The sequence below is a fragment of the Galleria mellonella genome, unplaced genomic scaffold (assembly GCF_026898425.1).
Source record: "Galleria mellonella isolate WM207_F2 unplaced genomic scaffold, CSIRO_AGI_GalMel_v1 utg184, whole genome shotgun sequence".
Lineage (NCBI taxonomy): Eukaryota > Metazoa > Arthropoda > Insecta > Lepidoptera > Pyralidae > Galleria > Galleria mellonella.
In genome coordinates, this window is record NW_026442025.1 from 5142812 (window position 1) to 5165222 (window position 22411).

The 22411-nt window shown below is 32.1% G+C and overlaps 2 protein-coding genes across 2 annotated transcripts; one reads left to right on the forward strand and one right to left on the reverse strand.

The window, feature by feature from the left end:
• Positions 1 to 2952: 2952 nt before the first annotated feature.
• LOC113512047 (T-complex protein 11-like protein 1) lies at positions 2953 to 14615 on the forward strand. The gene is made up of 9 exons (XM_026895811.3): positions 2953 to 3093; positions 3917 to 4111; positions 4828 to 4948; positions 5329 to 5535; positions 6359 to 6509; positions 7192 to 7355; positions 7879 to 8060; positions 8651 to 8817; positions 9564 to 14615. Exons 1-9 carry the CDS (start codon positions 2993 to 2995, stop codon positions 9758 to 9760), a joined length of 1485 nt encoding a protein of 494 aa, XP_026751612.2. The 5' UTR covers positions 2953 to 2992; the 3' UTR covers positions 9761 to 14615.
• An 806-nt stretch (positions 14616 to 15421) lies between these two features.
• LOC113512038 (RNA polymerase II-associated factor 1 homolog) lies at positions 15422 to 22052 on the reverse strand. Its single transcript, XM_026895801.3, has 10 exons — positions 21842 to 22052; positions 21394 to 21769; positions 19920 to 20209; positions 19573 to 19771; positions 19199 to 19381; positions 18959 to 19032; positions 18408 to 18605; positions 17914 to 18115; positions 17054 to 17266; positions 15422 to 15540 (listed from the first exon to the last, which is right to left on the reverse strand). The coding sequence occupies exons 1-10, from the start codon at positions 21910 to 21912 to the stop codon at positions 15484 to 15486; spliced, it is 1863 nt and encodes a 620-aa protein (XP_026751602.2). The 5' UTR covers positions 21913 to 22052; the 3' UTR covers positions 15422 to 15483.
• Positions 22053 to 22411: the final 359 nt, after the last annotated feature.

Consider the following 22411-nt stretch of genomic DNA (forward strand, 5'->3'; position numbering starts at 1 on the left):
ACAAGAATTGTTCACGATGGTTTCCAGGGGGAACCACGTGGAGGTCGACCTGATAGGGCATATTGCTAGCAATGTCGAACTACATTGCTAACAATCCCTTTCCCGCCAATCACTACTGGTTACCTACTTCCAAATACCATGCGTACGAAGCTGCCAATAAAAACTAGTAAAGAAAGAAAATAACTAACAATTAGTAATAAATTACAAGATTTATCCAATTTTAAAACTATTTCAAAAGCGCATTTTTTTGGAAAAGTGTCCACGTTTGTTGAGTATTAATTTATAAAGAAACAATCTAGAAATACATATTTTTTTCTCTTTAAATCCACTTTTTCCCTAAGTCAAAGCCAAGAAAGCAAGATACGATGAATTCTCGGAGTTTAAAATGAAATAGGTGGTACCTAGTTGAGAAAAAGCAATCCGCCGCTGCTGCTAACATTGCGTTTGCGTAGGTAAATTAGTTGGCCGTTCTCTCTGTGAACAAGTTAGATTGCCTCTTACTACGCTTCTTTAATTTCTGCCTGTGGAATGTAGTTACTTGGTATACTTATATTATTTCGTTTGATTATTCCTTTTGAAGAGGAAATCTAATAATTAAGTAACTTCAAAAAGAAGGGAGTTCGCAATTCGCTTATGTTTCTATATGTATCTTTTTTCTCTATTTTTTTTTGTTCTTGTAAATTATTTAAAATCACTTACTTTTGTAATATTAATTTTGTAACGAATTAAGTGACTGTCTTTTTTCAGATAGAAACGAATTATTATTATGATTAAATCTTATTATAATTATAAATAATAAAAATCATTTTACATTTTGCTACATTTGAAGGCTCCGAAATTGTAAGATAAAGGAAACGCGTCTTCGGGAAGGCCTTTTTACATTATTACAGCACGATTCACATAAGAATTGTTCTGAATCTACATCATCATGCCTAAAATCAGTACCTACCATATACACTATTATGGTCAAAGTAATTTATTAACCAGACTTTTCTAAACTAAACTGAAAGAGCAAAGAGCATAAAACAATAACTGGAAAAAATAGAATTGTTATAAAAATAACGTGAAAAATTATTCGCGAAACTGTCGAGCAATGTATTAATAGCTCTGAAATGTTTTTTTTTTTTTGTTTTTTATCACTACATTTGCCTACTCACGGAAACAGAGGAATTAATGGACATCAATAATTTACACAGGCGTTAAAAAATGTTTGAATTACATTCAGTTTATGTTTCATTAATAAATTTAAATACTAAATAAAAAAAATATTTTATATACCTGTTGTTGTAATTATGAACACCTTTTTAATAATATATAGGTAATAACTACAAATATCATGAGTTATTTATGTTGATTTTACTCACGTTTAAAATTCAGAGATGCTTAACTAGTTTCGAACTCAATGGGAACCCTTATTCATGAGCGCGTTTCACAGCTGTGTCGCGAGCAGTACGGCAATAGAAGCTCCTATCTAGTTGGAAACTAATTGAGCATCTCCGAATTTAAAATATAAGTATATTTAAATAATTAACAACATATAAATAAGTATTAATTTCACAAATATATTTATTTTTATACTGTTTTGATATGGATTAAATCATTTGTACAGTAAAAAATATTAACCTTAGGTTATAAGTATCGTTGCACTACATCTATAACACAAGGAGTAACGTTCGTTATTGTTCATATATAAATATATGTAGATAACACTGAATACCGAGTGAGAGAATTGTTATTATTGTCAAGTCAATCTTGTAGTTTTTTTTTGATGGATGAAAATGATATGGTATATCCGCCTGCGCTAATGGGATACGCTGGCGGAGCACCAGTGAAGGGTGATAGATGAGAATGAAAACATGCCAGTTAGCCTGATCATGATAAATAGCATAGCATCATGATGAATTCATCAGGAATTAACCATGATAGTTTCCAGGAAGAACCGTGAGGAGGTCGACCTGGTTGGGTATATTGCTAGTAATAGGATTCTCAGTCTCCATTACTAACAATCCCTTTCCCCCCATTTTCTCGTAGATCTGAATTCCAGATATATTCATCACGATGAGCTAACTAACCTACTCTTTCATTTTCACTTATCGTCCCTCACTGGTGCCCCACCGGTATATACCGATAGCGCAAACGGGGTTACCATTCCGTTATCATCCATTAAAATAAAATTGTCCCTTGGTGATATACCACTATATGATGATAGCACTGGAAGGGCTATCATTCAATTATTATTGCCTAAAAATAACACAAGTGCCCCACGGGCAACTCGGGACACCACTCTTATCTAAATCTTTGACCCCTACCACCATAATCAAGGAAAAAATGGCTTACTAGTAATGGTCTCTAACTGCCCCATTACTAGCAATTATATCAGGTTCACCTCCGTGAGGTTCCTCTGGAAACCAAGGCCAACTGATCTGTTTAGGGGTGGGAGGGAAAAAAAAAGAAAGAAGTAAGGAAGAAATGCAAGGTTGCCATTCCATGATCATCCAAAAAAAACAATCTGATTTGTTTCATTTTCATCTATCAATATAATTCAATGGTACCCCGCCAGAGTTATACAGACCATTTATTATTGTAAGAAAAATCAATTTCCTATTTTCTTAAATGGCAAGTTGGCAACCGGTCCATGACACTGACAGTGACAAAGTGTTGTTTTAACTTTTCTTGACAATTTGATTTGACACAAAATTGACAAGTAAATAAAAACAGCTGTATTCTATTTGTAAAATAATATTATTTCATAAAAACATTAATATTTTGATAATCAATATAAGATTAATGTTTGAAACAATATTTCCAACTGAGGAATTAGATATTTCGACCATTCTTTGTCAAAAAAGTGAGGTTATGTATAGTTATGACTCAAGGTGATTGTTGTGAGATGATTTGAAGATTTCGACGTCGTGCCTTTATGCGTTCTTCCTTATATGGGTTGAGGAGGTCTTGCAGTTATACCTAGGTCAGTTAAAACTGTACTTTCGTCATGAGTAACCACGAAGGTCCCAGTGGTTCGGAATCACAAGGCGCGGATAAGGGAGAAAAAAATGCCCGAACTCCATCACAACCCATGCCTACTGGATCCAGGTTCAGTATTTTTATCTGTATAAATAATATTATATGTACTCTTATATTTTTTTTTTTGTTTATTTATCCTTTTATATTAAAGTTCTAAAATAAATTGTGTACTTACTACATAGCTACACCTAAACTTGTATATAATAAATGTGAAAAGTAAAAAACAACATTATTATGGTTATTACTGTATAATATTTTCCAAATGGTATAATTTTAGTTTATTATCCTGTATCTTATATAAAACACCCAGTATCTAAGTTTCTTTTGTTCTATAATCTAACAAGAACAAAGGAATTTTGATCTTTCACATTATGAATTACTATCCAGGTCAAATGTTAAATAATTTTACCTCTCACTTTACATAATGTTTACTTATTCTTGATGGTATCAGAGGCTATAATGACCGTCTTATTATTCAGACCTAAACAACAATGCAAACATTGCTGCTTTTGAGGGACATCAGTGTGTATAAAGTAGACTCAATATATTAATAAAATAATACTATAGAATCATCCAATTTAAAATAATTTTGGAATTTGTAAGCATACCATCTATGACAATAGTTGTCAGTAATTTTAAGAAGTGAAAGTGACAAAGTAAGAAGTAGAAGTGAAAAAATAAGAAATGGAAATGCTTTCAATCTTATCAATCTCATTTAATTCCAATTATCATAGAACTAATATAGAAGTAAACTCTAGATTAAAAATATAATCAACAAATTGTTGATATCATTGAACATACAAAAAGACCAAAAGAATTTAAAACACCCTTTTTTTAAATTGGTTAAAAATGTAATAGAATGTAAATGTAAAAGACTCTTTTAATTTTACAGAAACAGCTACTATGCTAGTGAACCAATTCAATTCAGGGTTCGTGGATCTACCATAACTGGTGCATCACCACCAAAATTTGTCACATTAGAAGACATTATGAAAGCAGCTCATGGCATGCAAAACATGGCACTAGCACATGAAATAGCAGTTGATCAGGACTTCAAGTTGGAACCATTTGAACCACCAGATAACAGGTTTATATATTTATTTGGTATTTATTACTTACACTTTATTATAGACATCATATATTTATATTGCAGTATCTAGGTAAACCATATTGGTCTAATTACATTAATTAATTGATTTATTTATATTTATTTATTTATATTATTTATTTATATTATTTATTTATATTATTTATTAAGATAAACTTTGTAGTGATTGTATCTTAGTTAACAGATTATTATTCTGTACATTGTGGACTATGTTTACGGCAGTATTCTTATCTATAGACAATGGTTATCACTTTTTATCTGGTGATCTATCAGCTTGTCTGCCATTCTAAACTATATAAAATATATATATTATGTATCAGATCTAAGTAAATGGAAGCCAACTCTTCACATCCATGTGGAAGTGACAATAACACAAATATCTCTCAAAAGTTTTTTTTTTTTTTTCATTTAACAACCATATTTAATTTATGCAATTGTTACATACTCTATAAAATTCTCACAATTAAAATCAGCATAATGTGTTCCCATTTATCAAAATATATCAAGAAATAAAAATACTGTTTATATTATTACTATTGTATTATATTATTACTACATTACATAGTGAACTTACTGTCCACTCATAAAAATAATTAGTTAAGGGCTTGTCTTCTTTGTCAATCAACCTTTAAGAAATGTAGATACTTGAACATTATTTAATGTATATAAATCTATATCAATATACTTTACTGCAGCTATCAAAAACTAGTGAAGGAGACAATGCACAAGGCATATTTCGACATATTGAGAGAGCAACTCAATTCTGACCCACCTGAATACAAACAGGCACTTGTGCTACTGGAAGATGTTAAGCAGGTAATTTTATATTTTAAACTAATATTATTAATATTAAAAGTTGCTGAGGGTTAAGTTTGAGTGATTATCAATAATTCATATATCATTATACTTTAGATTAATTTTTAGTGGAGTCAATAGAACAAATTACAAGTGCTTTAAAACAGAAAAAATTAATTAAACTTTGATTAAGTTTGTCATACAAATAGGCCACCTTTAATATACACTTATTTTAGTCACTACTACGGAGATAATTTTCAAAATAAATAAAAGAGAACAAATGTGCAATGTATATCAAATAAATAATGAAATAAGAATATCCTAACAAATTACGTAACTCTCTGGTAATTGGTAATTAAATAAATGTTTATACTAATATAGTCCTTGCTCTTCTTTTATAGGGTCTCTTCTCCATTCTTCTCCCGCGCCACACCAGAATTAGAGAGATGATCGAAGAGGTGTTAGACACCGAATTTATACAGCAGCAAGCAGAGAACAACAGTCTAGACTTCCACAAGTATGCGAAGTTCGTTATTGACCTTATGGCTAAATTGGCTGCACCGGCGAGGGACGAGATGATACAGAACATCACTACAATGACTGATACTGTAAGAATTCTGGCAGACAAGGGGCAATTTGAATGACAAGCAATCTGTCGTTAACAAAATGCCGCTCGTTTGTAAAATCTGATTGTATAAATAAAATTAATTAAATATATCTATATTTAATTTTTGTTATATGTAATGTATATTATTTTTAAAAGTAATATTTTTTTATTATCAAATAACAAACTGTTTGCCTGATGGAACATCTTGCCGTAGCTTGTAGATGATGTAGCCTTCTATAGGTGAAAGAATGTTTAAGTATTATTTAGTAATTTTTAATGTTATTCATTACAAACAAGCATACAAAAGATCAAATATTTTTCTTTTTGTATTATGCCTACAAAAAAAAAACTTAATCTTAAAGTATATTCGTAATATCTAAAGACAGGTAAATATCTTATTTTAATCCTTTTTATTTGACACCGTCTTCAAATCATAGTGTTTCTAAATTGTAAACTACATGAGTAGAACTTTCATTTCACCAAAAAACTAATTTAATATGCTTTTGTAGACCTTGAATGATTTGATCAAGTATGTATTGATTAGTGATGAAGTTATTCCATCCTTGTCTTACAAATAACATTACATTTTTAAATGATTAGATTAAGCCACGTGAAAGTTTACGGGCACCTTTACGTTACTTTCTTTGAATATTTTACTACCTTCATGAAAGCTTGTTGTATTCGTACAATTGGGTGTTAGCGCTCACTTTAAGGAAGTCTAAAGTCTCCAACGTTAGACGAATCTTCTTATCTTAGAGCCCAAAAGTCATCAAAGTATGTATAATTCCTTTTTTTCTTGTTTATAAATATAATCATTATTACAGGTGGACATATTCCGATCCATTCTTGAAACACTGGAGGTGCTAAAGTTAGATCTGGCTAACACGCTAATAGCCATGATCCGGCCGCATGTGCAAAAAGAGAGTGTACAATACGAGAGAGCGAAATTCGACGAAATGCTTAAAGTTTCTGAAGGTATTCAATTATATTTAATATAATTATAATATCATTTAAGACTTCAGCATAACATTGTAAGCTTAGCGGCTTAGTTTGGTAGAAACACTGTCAGGAGTGTTACTACAGCAGTCACTCTTGACATTGTCTCTAGCGATTCAAATGAGAAAACTGTCTTATTTTGCTTGCATTACCAATAATAGATTTCATTCCACCAAACAAAAAAACACCAGCGTCAATCGTGGCAAAACCAGTTATTTTGAGTTAAAAACTAATGAACTGTTTTTGATTAAATGTCTAAAAAACCCATCTAAAAGTATATTCTCTCAGATAGGAAACAGAATTTTCCAAATCGATTTATAAATGATGGAGTTATGAGGTAACAAACATAAAAGTCTGATTTGAGAACCTCCCTTTTTTAAGTCGGTTGAAAAAAATGTAACCAAATGTGAAATAGGAGTAAATGAATACGAAACAAATCATAACAGACATTAATATGACGAACGTAACTCCAAATAATTTTAATATGGAGTGCCTATACTGTAATACCTATTTTAAAATGTAACACGAATATTTTCATAAATTACACACTAATATAAATATACGGCAATTTTTTTATATAATATGAAATTTATTCAAATTTGATATATTTTTTTAAATTGTAGTTACCAATTTACCTAATTGGTAAATAATTGTATTTCAGATGGTCTTCAGCACACTCAAGAATGGTTGAAGCGACACATAGACAAGTCTGGTCTGGCCATTCCTGTCACTGATCAGAATATTATCAGAAACGTAACAGCACAGACACTGGCAAAAGCCTATTTAGAGTTGCTAGAATGGGATGGTTCAAAGGGTTATCCAGAGGTAAATTAATTATTCATTTTTGATTCTATAAAATACAGATCTAATTTCAATATTTTTATTTTATTATTTATTTACGCGATCGATTTTATAATATATATATATATATTGAATTCATTTTTTTTTCCATCAAGAAGTTTAACATTATTTATTTGCACTGTCCACACTTTCACACAGTACTTTGTATTAAAGTTTAATAAATAAATAACTTAATAAATCGATCATGACGTAACTTTTATATGCCTTTTTGACATTTAACGTTCTGTAACTTTGTAGTTTCCATTACTCAATTGATTTAAAAATACAAAGTTCCCAATTTTACTTCACTTTTGTGTCTTCACCAATTCGAAACCGTCTTGTATAACTCATTTTTTAGTCATGAGTTTATTTTCATAGTACATCAGATATCACATTTTTTTGTCACTTTGTCACTAGCACTTCTTACTTTGTCACTTCCACTTCTTACTTTGTCACTTCTACTTCTTTTTTACTTCTACTTTTTAAAATAAAATTATGTACCCCCCAGACAGTGTCTCTAGACGCTCCAAGATTCGCCGAATTGGGCACACAGGTGTACAGGTTGGTGTGCGCAGCATCCCTGATGCTGGTGAGCCCGTCTTGCGCCGCAGACCAAACAACAACGGCACAACACAAACACACACTGAAGGAGAAAATATTCATCATCATGGACAACGCTTCTAATGATGTGTAAGTTGCCGGTATAATCAATCATCAAAATATAAGTATGCAAAATAAAAAATATGATTTGATATATAGTTCGTTGTGTATCTCAGTTGTGTTTAGACATGATAGAACATAAATGCATGAAAGATTATGCACAAACATAAGTTAGTAATTACTAATTTTCAGAAGTCTGTGATTTACGTCACGATAAACAATACAATTAAATCACAGACATTATGATACCCATGACAACCCTCATGCGTTTCCATACATCTTCATGAATACCCACCTGATGGTAAACGGTTATGATATGCCTACGAACGCCTGCAAAAATCACGCGCTTTAGTCTCTTGGAAAAACCTCCCTGTCGAGGTTTTTCCAAGAGACTGTAACGTGCCATGGCCGTGGCTAGGGGGAGGGGACATTGAGGGGCAATGACCTACCTTAAGATGAAAGGCCCCAAGAAAATTAGATAGATTCGCTTTTTCGAAATTATTTAATTATAACTTCTGCCCTACCAAAATGTTCTTTTGCCCTGCCTTAAACTTGGGTTAAACATTCCATAACCTGAGCTTTGAATACTGTATTATAATATTATGAATATTTACCTACAGAGAACTTCAAGCAGTCTTGCCATCCATTGCCGAAGAAGTGATCCTTGTGACGGACCAACTCTTAGAGAATCTCAGTCAAGAACCACTGACATCTGACACTAAGGAACTCATCAGGACACAAATAATCTCCCTGAAGGATCCTGAGCATAGAGTCCGACAAATAGTCCGTTAGTATTTTATTATTTACAGTATTACCATAATTACTACTCAATAAAATAGCTAATGAGCCCCCACCGCAGGAAATCATTGGATTCCCCGCCATGGGGGCTTATCCCCTATCAATCTCTTGGAGTTTATCATGAGTGTCTTTAGAGGGAGACCGGGTGTGCTGTGCTCACCCCAATATAAGAAATGAAAATTTAATTGAATTGAAGACAAAGACATGTATGCGAACACATGTAGAAGGCCAGGTCTCTACTGGCAAATTAAAAGAGAATGGAGTTTATCAAAGAAAAAATTAATAAAGCTTGTATTACTCTATGTAGTTTTTAGGAAAATATTTTTTTTGGCAAATATTGTAATAGTTTCAATGATTTCTATAATGGAATACAGTGGTTCACGAATGCGATCAATCGAAAAGAGAACGTAATTTTTTTTTTTTATACAACTTAGAATGGCAAACAAACTGACGGCCCACCTGATGGAAAGTAGTAACCGTCGCCTATAGACATGAACAGTACCATGGACATAACAGAGTGTACTGTTTCGCCCATGATACCCCCCATGCGTTGCCATTCCTGAGGACTCAGGTGTTATTCCTCTGTACCTAGTATATTCTCAACGATTGACCGCAATATGCTCGTCAATTGGTTAATTCTGTAAAAAAAAATACAAAATAAATAAGCCTGAAAACGTAATTATGTTATACACAAAAAATAGACAAACATCTTATTAGTAACATTACTTTTTGCAGGTCAACGCGTACTCGAGTTCCTCAAAATGATCCTAGTTTGCGCGGGCGGTTCCCGCCAAATACCCGTCGGACTGTCTGCTTTTTCTCGCGAACTAACTACCGTCTCTGGCACCTTGCTGCGGTATGTCATGCACAATAAGGCAGTGTTCACCAGCCACTACTTGGACATCATCGCCGAGGAGCTGAGTAAGAATTAAGCTTTGTTTCCTGCTAAATTTTTTCTTCTTTACCGTGTGGAAACTGGCATCTATTCTACGAAGTATATGATTGTACTAATTGCATTATTTATGATTAACTAATTAATTGTATTGTTGAAATCTTAGTTACTGTGTCTATTCTTATATATATTTGTGTTGTAAGTAATACTACTATTTCTGACTACAATATAGACACTCTGCCGCTATCTCGATCTGAGGGAACACAATGAAATATTTTCCAAAATTTCGGGCACGAACGAAACAGAAATTTGATGTTAAAATTACATAATACATGCCGTTTAAAATTATTAAAAATGTTAAAGTATCATTCCTCTGGACTATCCTCCTATCCTCTGGACCTCATCCCAACCCCCCCCCCCCCTTCCTCTATAATCTGGTAATTATGAATTGACTAGATTACGCATATTTGCATGTACTGTCATCATTTGAAACAAACGATGTTTTTGTATAGGGTCCGGGGTATGGTTGTAAAATAAAAAAAAAGTTATTCATCTTTCATTGAAGTTAAATATTGATTATTCTAGGCATTGTGTAAACTTATTGGTCCTTGATGATCGAAATAAATGATTTTATTATTAATATTATTGATTCCAGTAATAACATTACTTTTTTTCTTTTGATTAAAATTAGTAATAACTAGATAAACAGTTAATGCTTCGTAGAATAGACTCCTAATTTTGACGAGTGATAAGTTTTAAGAAATAGTGATGACAATTTTACTACTACTGCTAGGTCAGGGGTCGGCAACCTGCGGCTCGCGAGCCACATATATATAAGTAAATATTATTTATTATATAAAAAAAATATTCTGAATCGATTAACAAGAATAAGGCACCAAACTTTGCATTTATGCAAGTACTATTTATTGTTGGCCAGAAAAAAAAGTTGTGCCTCTTTAAAAACTTTGAAATTTTGTAAATTGTAAAACTCTTCCGACTCAAAAGGCTGCCAACTCCTGTGCTAGACCGTATTTTGACCATTATGTGAAATATTGTAAGTGGTGAATAGTAAAAATTGAAAAATATTTTTCCTCGATGGCAAAGGCAGTAACGTCATAAAGTTAGAGATCTAAAAATTAGAATTATGTTTTATACTTAATAATGATGAATAAAATAACAATCAATTGAGATTCATTCACAAATTTATTATACTTAATTGTTTTAAATGAAGTTAATAATATATCTAATGTAATATATTGTACTACGCATTATTCCTTCTACAATTTTAACTACTTAACTAATCAAAACCCATTTATATGCAAATATTATCGTAACCTTATTAAATCTTAAATGTCAAAGTCGCATATTCACGTACATTAGTTTTGATGAATTTTAAATTTTAATTAACCAAATGTATGTATGTATGTGTATACATATCTCGGTTTTCTGAAAAACCAATATGTGTTAAGGACTCATGTATGTAATTATTTAAAGAAATAAAAATGTGTTTTAGAACATATTACAGCAATTAATTTTTACTAAAAATTTTATCTTCATACCAGTCTGCCTAGACAAAATACATTTTTGTTAACGTATACACGAGAAAGAACAAGATGTCGTATGCCGGCATTTAGTTCTATCTTATGCATGCAGTAGCGATATCGTTGCTATCGACAAATTTGTTAACGATTTGTTTAAGTCATTGAGTCCCAAGTTATGAAAATCTACTTTCATAACTTGTCTCATGCTACACCGGTTATGGTGATTTTATCCTCACTTCACTGGTACTCGATTAGCGTATGCCAATAACTCAGGCAGAATTATTATTCCAGGCCCAATGGCCTGGCCAGTACCAGAGAGAGACTTTGTACAAAAGTCGTTTGCTTAGATACCTCTGTCCTATTCGTGTTACAACCGTAAAGCAGTTGTTTGCAAGGTTGTGTTTCGGTTTGAAGGGTGGGATATGGCGTGAATTTACACGGTACAGAGGTATAACACCTGAGTCCTCAGGAATGGCAACGCATTAGGGATATCATGGGCGAAACAGTATACTCTGTTATGTTCATGGTACTGCTCATGTCTATAGGCGACGGTTACCACTTTCCATCAGGTGGGCCGTCAGCTTGCTTGCCATTCTAAGTTGTATAAAAAAATCCATATTCATCTTTGAAAAAACTAAGTGGATATGCGATATGACATTTTTATTCGGTGTCGGTGTTTTCGATGTTATTGTATTTTAACTATTAAAAAAAATTAAAATATTACTACCGCCTAGTCGAAAGAATGGTGCTTTTCTCAATCTCTGTGAATTTTGATGTCTGTAAATTTACATTGTAAACTACAAATTTAATTTGTAAACTAATTAATTAATCTACAAAATGAATGCAGTTTTTTATTGAAATACAAATGTATTTTCTTATGGCAAACTTTAATGTGGTATATGTCAAGAGATGGCGTTAGTAAGTTGGTATAATTAATTGTATGAAGATCCTTAATCATTTTTAAAATTTCTGTTTTTTTTTTATATATATTTATATATTACTGAAAAACGGAAATTTAATGAACTCTATTTGTCGATTCCTATGTTATTATATTGTTCCCGTTATCCAGTTATAAATTATTTTTTCATATTTTCTACTTATTGCAGTTTTATTGTATGCGATACGGTCAGAATTGAAAATACGGAATGTCATAAGAATTTATAAAGAAATAAAAAATAAGACAGAATAGAATGGATCGTTTATAATTAATTTAAAAAATATTTATGACATTCACACTTCACAATTTGTTTTTGAACATTATGTATAGTATTTTGATTCCCTATCAATTTACTAGCGCCAACATTGGAATTAATAACCGATTTAATATAAACCATAAAATAACCTTTCATACATTTTGGAAATTTTAATAAGGTACAGAATATTATAAAAATAATTAGAATTAAATAGGTAATCCAGCATTTTATTAATAACATAATTATGAACATATTAATTGATTGTGCGATAAATTTATGTGTAATCGTATTTATTATAGAAAATTTAATTAAAATAAATCAAATTAATCAAACCATGATCAAAATAATATTTGATAGAATCGAATCGGCTGTGGTATACAGTAATAGGACTAATTATAACATTATTGTACTGTATTTTTGTATAATGTAATGAATTGGACAATTTTTTTTTTAACTTTTTTTTTAAGACATTCGTAAATGATCTACCATTTTAATTTTGGACGAATATTTCCCTTTTTATAAACCGTTTATACCGTGCCACCATCATCATCGTCATATCCGGCGTTAGCTGTCCACTGCTGAACATAGTCTTCCCCTTATTAGGGGGGTTTTGCCAATAGTTGCCACGCTTGGCAGGCCAATTGGCAACTGCAGTTAGGCTTTGATGATGTTTCGATTGATCATTAGATTCCCTTAGTCGTTTCTTACGACACCCATGGGAAAAAAGGTATGTCGGGACGACACGGACTTATATGCATTTATATAATATGCATTGTATTATTATAAATAAGAAGTACTCCCCAGGTTTTTATTATCACCAAACAAAAAAAATTAAAATTTACCTTAAGAATTATATCTCGTCGTAAGTGCATTAAAAGAATTATAAAGATAAAAATTTGTTCATGAAATTAATATCCATCGTCTACAGAGGTCATTAATTGGACGTCCAATCAACAGTTAAAAATTATACTTCATAAGAATACCGGATATGTTGAACAATTCGGTGAAGTAACGAAAACGTATCTAACGAATTATCGATGAATTTTTTTGCCACTTGTTTAGGAGACTGGTAATACATTCCTTGTTGCTGCATAACTGACGACCATTTCGCTCTTGTGCAAATGCAATTTGAATGATTTTTACAGATTTTTTTTATTTTAATACAAATAAGCTAACAATGCAAAGGGAAAAATAATTTCAAATCGAAATTATTACCATCCTTTTAAGAGCATGTTCTTAGAGTAAAACTAAACATGTTTTTTAATAAGATGAATCGAAATATTACATCAAGTTTTCCATACAAATTCGTTTGTGACGCGTTTCTTTGGAAAGAATGTTCAATTTCACTACTAGAACATTCTAAAAAAAATCGTTTTGATTGGAGAATTATAATATTAAAAACGACCTTCTGTTCAATACAAATTTTTTGTCTGCTGTTTTATTTATTGTTTTTATTTGTACATCCAGTTTTAATCTAGATATCAGCTTACAACGGAAATGTACACAAGCGAACTTATTCCCTGCAGGAATGTTTTATAGCGTATTAATTACTTTTATGTCTATATTAGTATATATATGTATATAATTATACAGTATATTAACTTACACAACCCATTCCTTAAAACTGGTGGTACTATTCATTATTAGGATCAAAAATATATTTACATTTACTACAAAAAAAAATACAAAAAATATTGAATAGAAGTAATTCGAAAAAAAAACAAACAGTACGGAGTACATACATACCCTATTAAAAAAATTATGTGGTGCCGTTAATACAGACACAGGTAGTTCGTTTTTTTTTTTCAAGATTTTTTTTATATTTAAAAAAAGTCCTTAATTATTTTTGAAGTTAATGAATTTTAAGAAATGGGTTGTGTTAGTTGACTGTATACTCCACCTCACATCACATTGTTTGTACCTTCAAGTACCTATTGATATTTATACATATCCAATCAAATGTCTGCAATAATATTCTAATATAGTTTATAATTTATACAAATTAAAAATAGAAAACCTATAAAATATAATTATAATAATAAACCGATGTAACTGAAATTAATTCTCGTTTTATAAATAAAATTATTGTTTTAGTTCCCAATGTTTTAATTGTATGTAATGAAATGAATGACGCACTAATAAAAATATGTTGCTACAAATATATATGCGTTTTATTTATTTTTTCTACTGTAAACGGCAAATAAAGTGACGTGTTAAAATATGAACAGTATTCCCGAGTCCACAGGATGGTGGGTATCATGGGCGAAACAGTATACTCTGTTATGTCCATGGTACTGCTCATGTCTATAGGCGACGGTTACAACTTTCCATCAGGTGGGCCGTGAGCTTGTTAGCCATTATTAGTTGCATAAAAAAAACAGTAATTTGGAGATCACAGGATTTACTATACTTTTTAGACGTCTCTTAATGTGTCTCGCTATAAATATGGCTTTTTATATATTGAGGCTCAAAAAGTAATAATTATCTAGTACTACTACAAAAGAGTCTGTAAACGGTCAAGCATGTAGGCACGTAACTTATATTATAAAATTTAAGTATGTTATGCTAAATCTATGATATATAAGTACCATGCATTAATCAATGGCGCCACAGAAGCATCGTAGTTTGCAGAATAGAGACAGAGTTACCTTAATTTCTCTTCAAAGCATAGACTTAGTATAACGTACTCTTATAAGTTCAAAGCTTGATCGTTTAAGGACCTCATCACGTGCATCATTCCTTATTAATGTAACTTTAAACATTCATTTCACTTCCCCATAAAACAGATTATCAAAGGAAATTATATAACTTCCAATGGTACTGGAGCCTTTTATAGGTATGTAATGGATCCAGAAATAAATGAGAGGGGGTAGGAGGGGCGTTATATTCTGTATTATCATTTATTTTTTTATCTTAAGGGAGTAGTGTACAGAAGTTTTGACACCACTACATTAAATGAAATTCACATTTTATACGTCAAAATCAATTTAATTACTATATTAATTTAATTATAATAAAAATATCATAACTTAGTCAGAACCGCTGTGTCTAGACGTCGCACTGGACGCTGACCCACTGCGGGAACCCTGCACAAATAATAAATTGAATATGTTATTTAATATTATTGCTTTTTGACGACCTTCATAGCGCTGTATTGGGCACTTTACAAACCTAAGATCCCGGGTTAGATTCCCAGTCGAATTACTTTAGGAAACGGATTTTTCTGAATTGACTTTGGTCTGGATGTTGTGGGTTGTGCTGCCAGATATTGGTTGCCTAGTTCCTCATAACAAACGGTGTCTAAGCTTGAAGACCAACTGGTATGATTGTGTGACATAACTTGTTATTCAATTCCATAATTATTAATAAAATTAACTATGTTTCAGTTTAAAGGATTGGATATGGCGATAAAATTACAAGATACAGAGGCATAACACCTTAGTCCTCAGGAATGGCAACGCATTAAGGGTATCATAGGCCATACAGGATACTGTTGCCCATGGTACTATTCATGTCTATAGGCGACGGTTACCACTTTCCATCAGGTGGGCCGTCAGTTCTTAAGATATAACCTACACATGAACCAGATTTCATTCAGATCCGTTTAGTAGTTTTTATGTGGAAAAGTAACAAATATCCATCCATCTATCTATTCTCACAAGTTTTCGCATTTATAATACAAATAGGAAGTACAGTATGTATGTAAGCAAAACAAAAATATATATTCTTACAGTATAGATGCATTATAGCGGATGAATATTACAATCATCGATGACATTATATCAAAAATAATCATGAAGAATGTTCGAAATCATGACATCAAGTCGCTTACAAAATAAGCAGAAATATAGGACTGACATAACTGAAAAAGGTAAAAGCCCTTAAAATAATACTTAAAAAAAAAATCCAAATTTATCCTTAGATTTTCTTCCTACTTTCATAATTTTCATGTCATCGGATCATTTTCAAAAATCTTCAATATAATAGTGTCATATAATCACACCATCTACTCAATTCTTAACTTAGATACCCTGCAATGTGGGAAATCGGGAGTTTCACTGTAGATAAAATCTCATCATAACAAATAATCTTTACATTAAATTTGCCTTCGCTTCGTAATTTTTTTTTCTTTACATAATCCTTACAAGTATTATAAATGTGAAAGTGAGTTTGTTGCCTTTTAGCGCTTTAATGGCTTAACCAACCGCTATGAAATTTGGTATAAATGTAATGTATAAGACGGAGAAGACCATAGGCTATTTTTTATCCCTGTCAGGAAATATCCATGGCGAAAATTAATACATCAACACAACAATTAGATGTAATATAGCATTTATAAATATTGTGAGCAAGGGTGGACTTCTCTGACAGAGATCTCTTCCAGTCAACCCAATACAGTTAAAAAAGATGTCGTTAGCGGGCAGCCGAAGTGCTACATCTATTAATATTTAGAATACATAAACAAATATACAGTTATATAAAATATTACAATATATAATAAAATATTATATAGATACATATACTGTAAATAAATATAATACCTACCTCCTTATATAATAAATGTTAAAATAAATGAATATACTATTTATAAATATTTACCCGTCGAGAACCACTTGCCGATCGACTCCTAGACCTATCAGATCCACTTCCGGAGCCGCTGTTCCTTCTAGAACTCGCTTTAGATGACGCTTTAGAGCCTGAGCCTTTAGAAGAAGCTCGAGAGGCTCGAGATGATGCTCGAGACGACCGCTTCGAAGCTCGACTAGCTCGTGATGACGCGCGGGAGCTGGCTCTAGAACTTGCTCGTGAACCCTGCAATGTCATATCATGCTTTACCGTCTCGCTGAGTATGTGTCTCTCGCCATAAGAGAATAATAAATTAATCAAACGGTAGACACGTGTTTTTTATTGCACACAAGACAAAAAATGAACCATACATACATATCTGTCACGCTTGTCTCCCTTCATTAGGGTAGGTAGGTGATTAATGACTTAAAGACTGGAATAATATAGAACTAGAATAGAGGATATAGAGTAATGGTTCTCAAACTTTTTTACTAATGGAATTGAAATAGATATTTCAAAACATACATATATATATATATATATATATATATATATATATATATATATATATATATATATATTTTTATTTTGTATGGTAGCCCTAGGGCACTACTCTAATAGACAAGTTTATTGTATTTGATTTTATATTTCTTACTGGTAATTTATTACGCATTAAAGTAGTAAGGTTAAATAAATGGAACACGGTTAAATATACAAACATACAAACTCAGGTTTTCTATCTGATATATGAGACTGAGAGAAAAGATTAAAAAACTGAATTTATATTGAATGTGACTTACACCTATTGAAAGTTGATTAAAGAGTATTAATTATGTATTATATATAAATTTTATAAAGTTTTTATAAATAATAGACTTAAAATGTTTATCTACCTTATTACTAGCTTTACTGCTAGACCTAGAGCCGCGTCGGCTGGTCGAACTGGCACGGGACCCCTTCCCGCTCTTAGAACTGGCGCGGGAGGACGCCCGTGAACCTGACCGCGACCTTGATCCTGACCGCGACCTTGACCCTGATCGCGACCGTGACCCTGACCGCGAACGAGAGCCTGACCTTGACCTCGCCGAACCAGACCTAAGTAAAAAAACAGAACATTTAAAATGCTCCTTCAGGACAAAACGTATGGAGAAAAACCATTTTGATAGGAAGCACGCGTGGTCTACCCCTCTCCCCATCTTATTCTTCGGATGCCCTGCGCGTGACATGAAAGAGTGAAACATGTATGTGCGTGAAAGAGGATTTGTTTATTCCTTAGCATCCTGTTTACATATCGTATGAAGAAGGACTTAGGATACTTTATATCCTGATCAATCAATATGCCCCAATCAGAAACCACGAACACAGCTAGTATAGAAATAAATGTTACCTAACAGAGCCGGACTGAGCGGATCCAGATCTAGATCTCGACTTCCTCGAACCGGATGCAGATCGCGACCGACTTCTGGACTTTGACTTGGATTTGGAACGAGACCTCTCTCGGGAGCCAGACCTCGACCTGTTCGAGCCTTTCGACTTCTCCGACCCGGCAGGCGACTTCGATCCCGATTTTGAACGGGAATGAGATCTGAAAGTTAATAAATCAAATCAATAAATTATTCATTCATGTACTACTTAGTACCAAATAGGGTGTTTTTTTTTTTCATTGACAGTATTAAAAGAGAGGATAACACATAAGACTCTTTGTATTAATTAAGGATAAGTATTTTTCTAAGGATGCACTGTCATAATAAAGAATTTTGTTAATATTATTGTTTCTAAAGACAATTAGGCTCTGTATAGATTTAAATAAAAAGTAGCATGCAAATAGAACATAAAATTAGAAGTATGTTTATATCCTAATATATCTATTCTTGTGAAGTAAAAAGCTATATAGTAAGTAACTATATTAATATATTCTATACTTCGTATCAAATTTACCTTTCTTTTTCCGTTATCTCCTCTTGTTTATCTTCTTCTTCATCATCTTCCTCCTCTTCTTCTTCATCCTCCTCCTGTAAAATATGATAAAGAGTAAAGAGCAACTTGTAATTATAGCAAAAAATTCAATAAATGAAAAATTCTCTTAATCTGTGAATAACCGCAATATTAGAATAAACATAAAAAAAAACAATCACAATACCAAGTCGTTAAAATGTATTATGTACAGCAGCAACTCACTTGTGGAGGCTCAAGCTGTTTTTCTCTTAGCCTGAGCATGCGATGTTCGATGCTACTGAGCGGGCGGTGCGTCACCACCAGCCTGGTGAGAGCTTGCGCTGCCGCACCGGCGCGAGCGCGGCGTTTGGACAGTCGCACACGTGTCTCCAACTCGTTATAATATACACAGTGATTACGGACCACCTGAAAATATATATTACAAGCATATATGCCAAGAGCCACTTTCTAGCTTTGTACAACTTGCTACCTACAGGGAGTTCATCCTCATGTCTTAGAGCCTGGATGGTTGTGTACAATGCGGTTTCAGAGATGGTTCCTCCCTCAAACGCTCAGGTTACTTGTATAACAAAATAAGAACATATAATTGTACTTACCAAGAAGTAACTCTCCTCATAACCTTTGGATGCTTTACTTTTGACATTCCAGTTATATTCTCTAGCCATTTTGTATTCATAAGTGTCTCCATCCATGTACGGAATATTCTCAGCAATATCACGGCGACGTTTCTGAATAGTCTCCTCTGTGGGTAGACAGTAGGCTACAAACTGTTCACCACTTTCGTCCATCACACCACTACAAATAAACAAAATGAAATTAATAACTGTAAAATATTTTGTCCAAATCTGTCTTACATTTAATGCTAATAGAACAAACTATAAAAAAAAAATCTATTATGTACAGAATTCATTATAATTTTATTCTAAATTTAAACAAAACGTACCGAATCATAGCCTGAGACATAGCTTCAATTTGCCCAGCAATGTTTTTATCAGTTGGTGCTGGATCAGAATCAAATATAACTTGAGCACATGGGTATTTCCACATATCGAAATCGGGGAACACAGGCATGACCTCCACTGGGGTAACTCCTGGCTTACTATAGTGCTTCTCTATAGGTTTCATATTGTCCTCAAAGGTCTTCTCAATAGCTTTGATTTGACTTTCATGATCCATGTATAATGTTTCTTCACTGAATATCTTTTTAACATTATAACCCACTTTAGCTTCAACCTGAAAGTTGTACAAAATTATACAATTACAAACCTCATAAGAAATACAGCATAATCTAAGAATTATTTTTGTAGTTTTTTGCACAATAATTAACACAAGAGAACAAAATTAGACTTGTTTGTTGTGTGGAAGATAGGTGCTTATGACAGTTGATGACTAATTCAAAGATAATTATTTCTAATCTACCTTCAAGTTTTTAATATCTCTAACAGCTCTAGTTTTTTAAATACAGCTTATATTTTTGTCATTAACTTTCATAAAATGGTGCTTTTTTTTATTCTTTTTTTGTACATCTCTCATGTCATGTAATATCTGTAGAACTAATCCTAACTATTTCAATACCATCTATGGTAGTATATATTAAAAAATATAGGCTTTTAAAATATAGGCATTAGAGTTTATAAAACAATGGTATTTTGATTACTTATGATCATATGGACAAATTATTTTAATCCAGATATTTCTTATGAACTCCGGCCCTTTAATCAGCAGAAACTCAGTACATTAATCAGAGACCTAAACATTTTTAAAAGGTATTAGGGATTCTATCTTCTGGATTTAAAGAAAATAAAAAGAAATATTTTAACCCAAGAAACAAGAATTTCATACCATCATACCAAAGAGATGAATATGATGACTTTGTTTATTGTTCTGATATTTCAGGTTTATTAAAACCAATGGAAGTACAAAAATATGATCCAAATGGAGTTTATTTATTGATTCTTCTAAACATCTGAAATGTGTACTTATGAATAACGGTAATAAGCTGGGTTCATTACCAATTCAACTAAACTCAAGGGAGAATATGCTACAATAAATCTGACTTTAGATCTAAAAATAGCAATCAGAAAATATATAATATTTGTAAGAATATTTTATTTTTATTTTTTGTTTTCAACCTGTACATGCTGTTGGGCATAGATGACCTTAACAGCTTCATCGGGCGCATGTACAGGGGCAAATGCTGATATGCAACAAAAATGGTGTTCCCTTATACATTAATAATAATTTCATCAATCTAAAGAGTTTACAAAGTACAGTACTTGCTGAACATATTTAAATATTAATATTATATTTAAAAATGTTAAAAATATGTTTATATGTTCATTTTCCAGATTAAACATAATGAAATCGAAATATAACTCTATAAAGAATTACACATATATTTACCATATACTGCTCACCTTTTCCATACTTTGTGGCTGGAATCTCGTTTGTTCTGTGGAGATATACTCAGAACGGCGCAACCATGAAACGTTCTTAGCATGATGTCGTGATCTTTTAGAGTCTTGGGGTGTAAGAACATCATCTTCTAATAATTTTTCGTCAGCTGCATCTAGTAACGCGTTACCATCCCCTTGGTATATATCTCTATTTATCAAATCTAAATGTACTCCCAGATCATGTTCTGTCAACACTTCATATCTATAATTCTTCTCTAAAGACGTAGGATTATACTGAATAAAACGCGTCGAAGGAAATGGGTATGTAATGAATTTCAGATCAAAAGGGATATCTGGTAACGTATTGCAGTATTTAACTCGTGTCACTAACTCTGACCTATATAACAGAAAATTATTAAATTGTATGGAAAAATTGAATTAAAGATAGCAGCTTGTTGTGGTTACTAACCTTCTTTCCCCCGTACGCTGAGGTCGTTTTTCCCTTTCTGGTTCATTCGTCGTCTGTACTGTCGGCGGCATATTGCTAAAATGCAATTAACAAGCCCTCTTTTGACTTTTAATTTTTAAATATGCATTATTAATTAAATAAAATTTGAATATTTCCCTTTACTAGACTTGAAGCGGTGATGTTTGATTGATTGAATGATTGATAAAATTAAGACAGTTAAATTTTTACATGAATGACAGTATGACAATTTTTATATCCAATTTATCTAAGACAAAGACTTCGGATCCAAGACCCTAAGAACAAGTAATTACAGAGAAAGAATGATAGAATAAATAAAAACTGTAAATCATGTGATTGCCCCCATTCTTCTTATGCAAATATAATTAATAAAAAGAGGACGAAAGATACACCATCAATGGCTATTTTTCGCAATTCAAAGCAGGCTAGTGTATAAAAGAATGTTTGATATGTCAATTATTTTTAAATATCGAATTTTAGATTACTAGATTATATATTCTACACAGTTTATGTAGAAAGTATGCCCGCAGATTGTATCTGAATTTGGTAGGG

Coding starts and splice junctions, on each gene's coding strand:
- LOC113512047 (XM_026895811.3), top strand. CDS start 2,993: ATGAGTAACCACGAAGGTCCCAGTGGTTCGGAATCACAAGGCGCGGAT. Junction 4,949..5,328: donor TACTGGAAGATGTTAAGCAG/GTAATTTTATAT, acceptor CTTCTTTTATAG/GGTCTCTTCTCCATTCTTCT. Junction 5,536..6,358: donor TCACTACAATGACTGATACT/GTAAGAATTCTG, acceptor TCATTATTACAG/GTGGACATATTCCGATCCAT.
- LOC113512038 (XM_026895801.3), bottom strand. CDS start 21,912: ATGCCGCCGACAGTACAGACGACGAATGAACCAGAAAGGGAAAAACGA. Junction 20,210..21,393: donor AGCCACAAAGTATGGAAAAG/GTGAGCAGTATA, acceptor TACAACTTTCAG/GTTGAAGCTAAAGTGGGTTA. Junction 19,382..19,572: donor ATGAGGAGAGTTACTTCTTG/GTAAGTACAATT, acceptor ATATATTTTCAG/GTGGTCCGTAATCACTGTGT.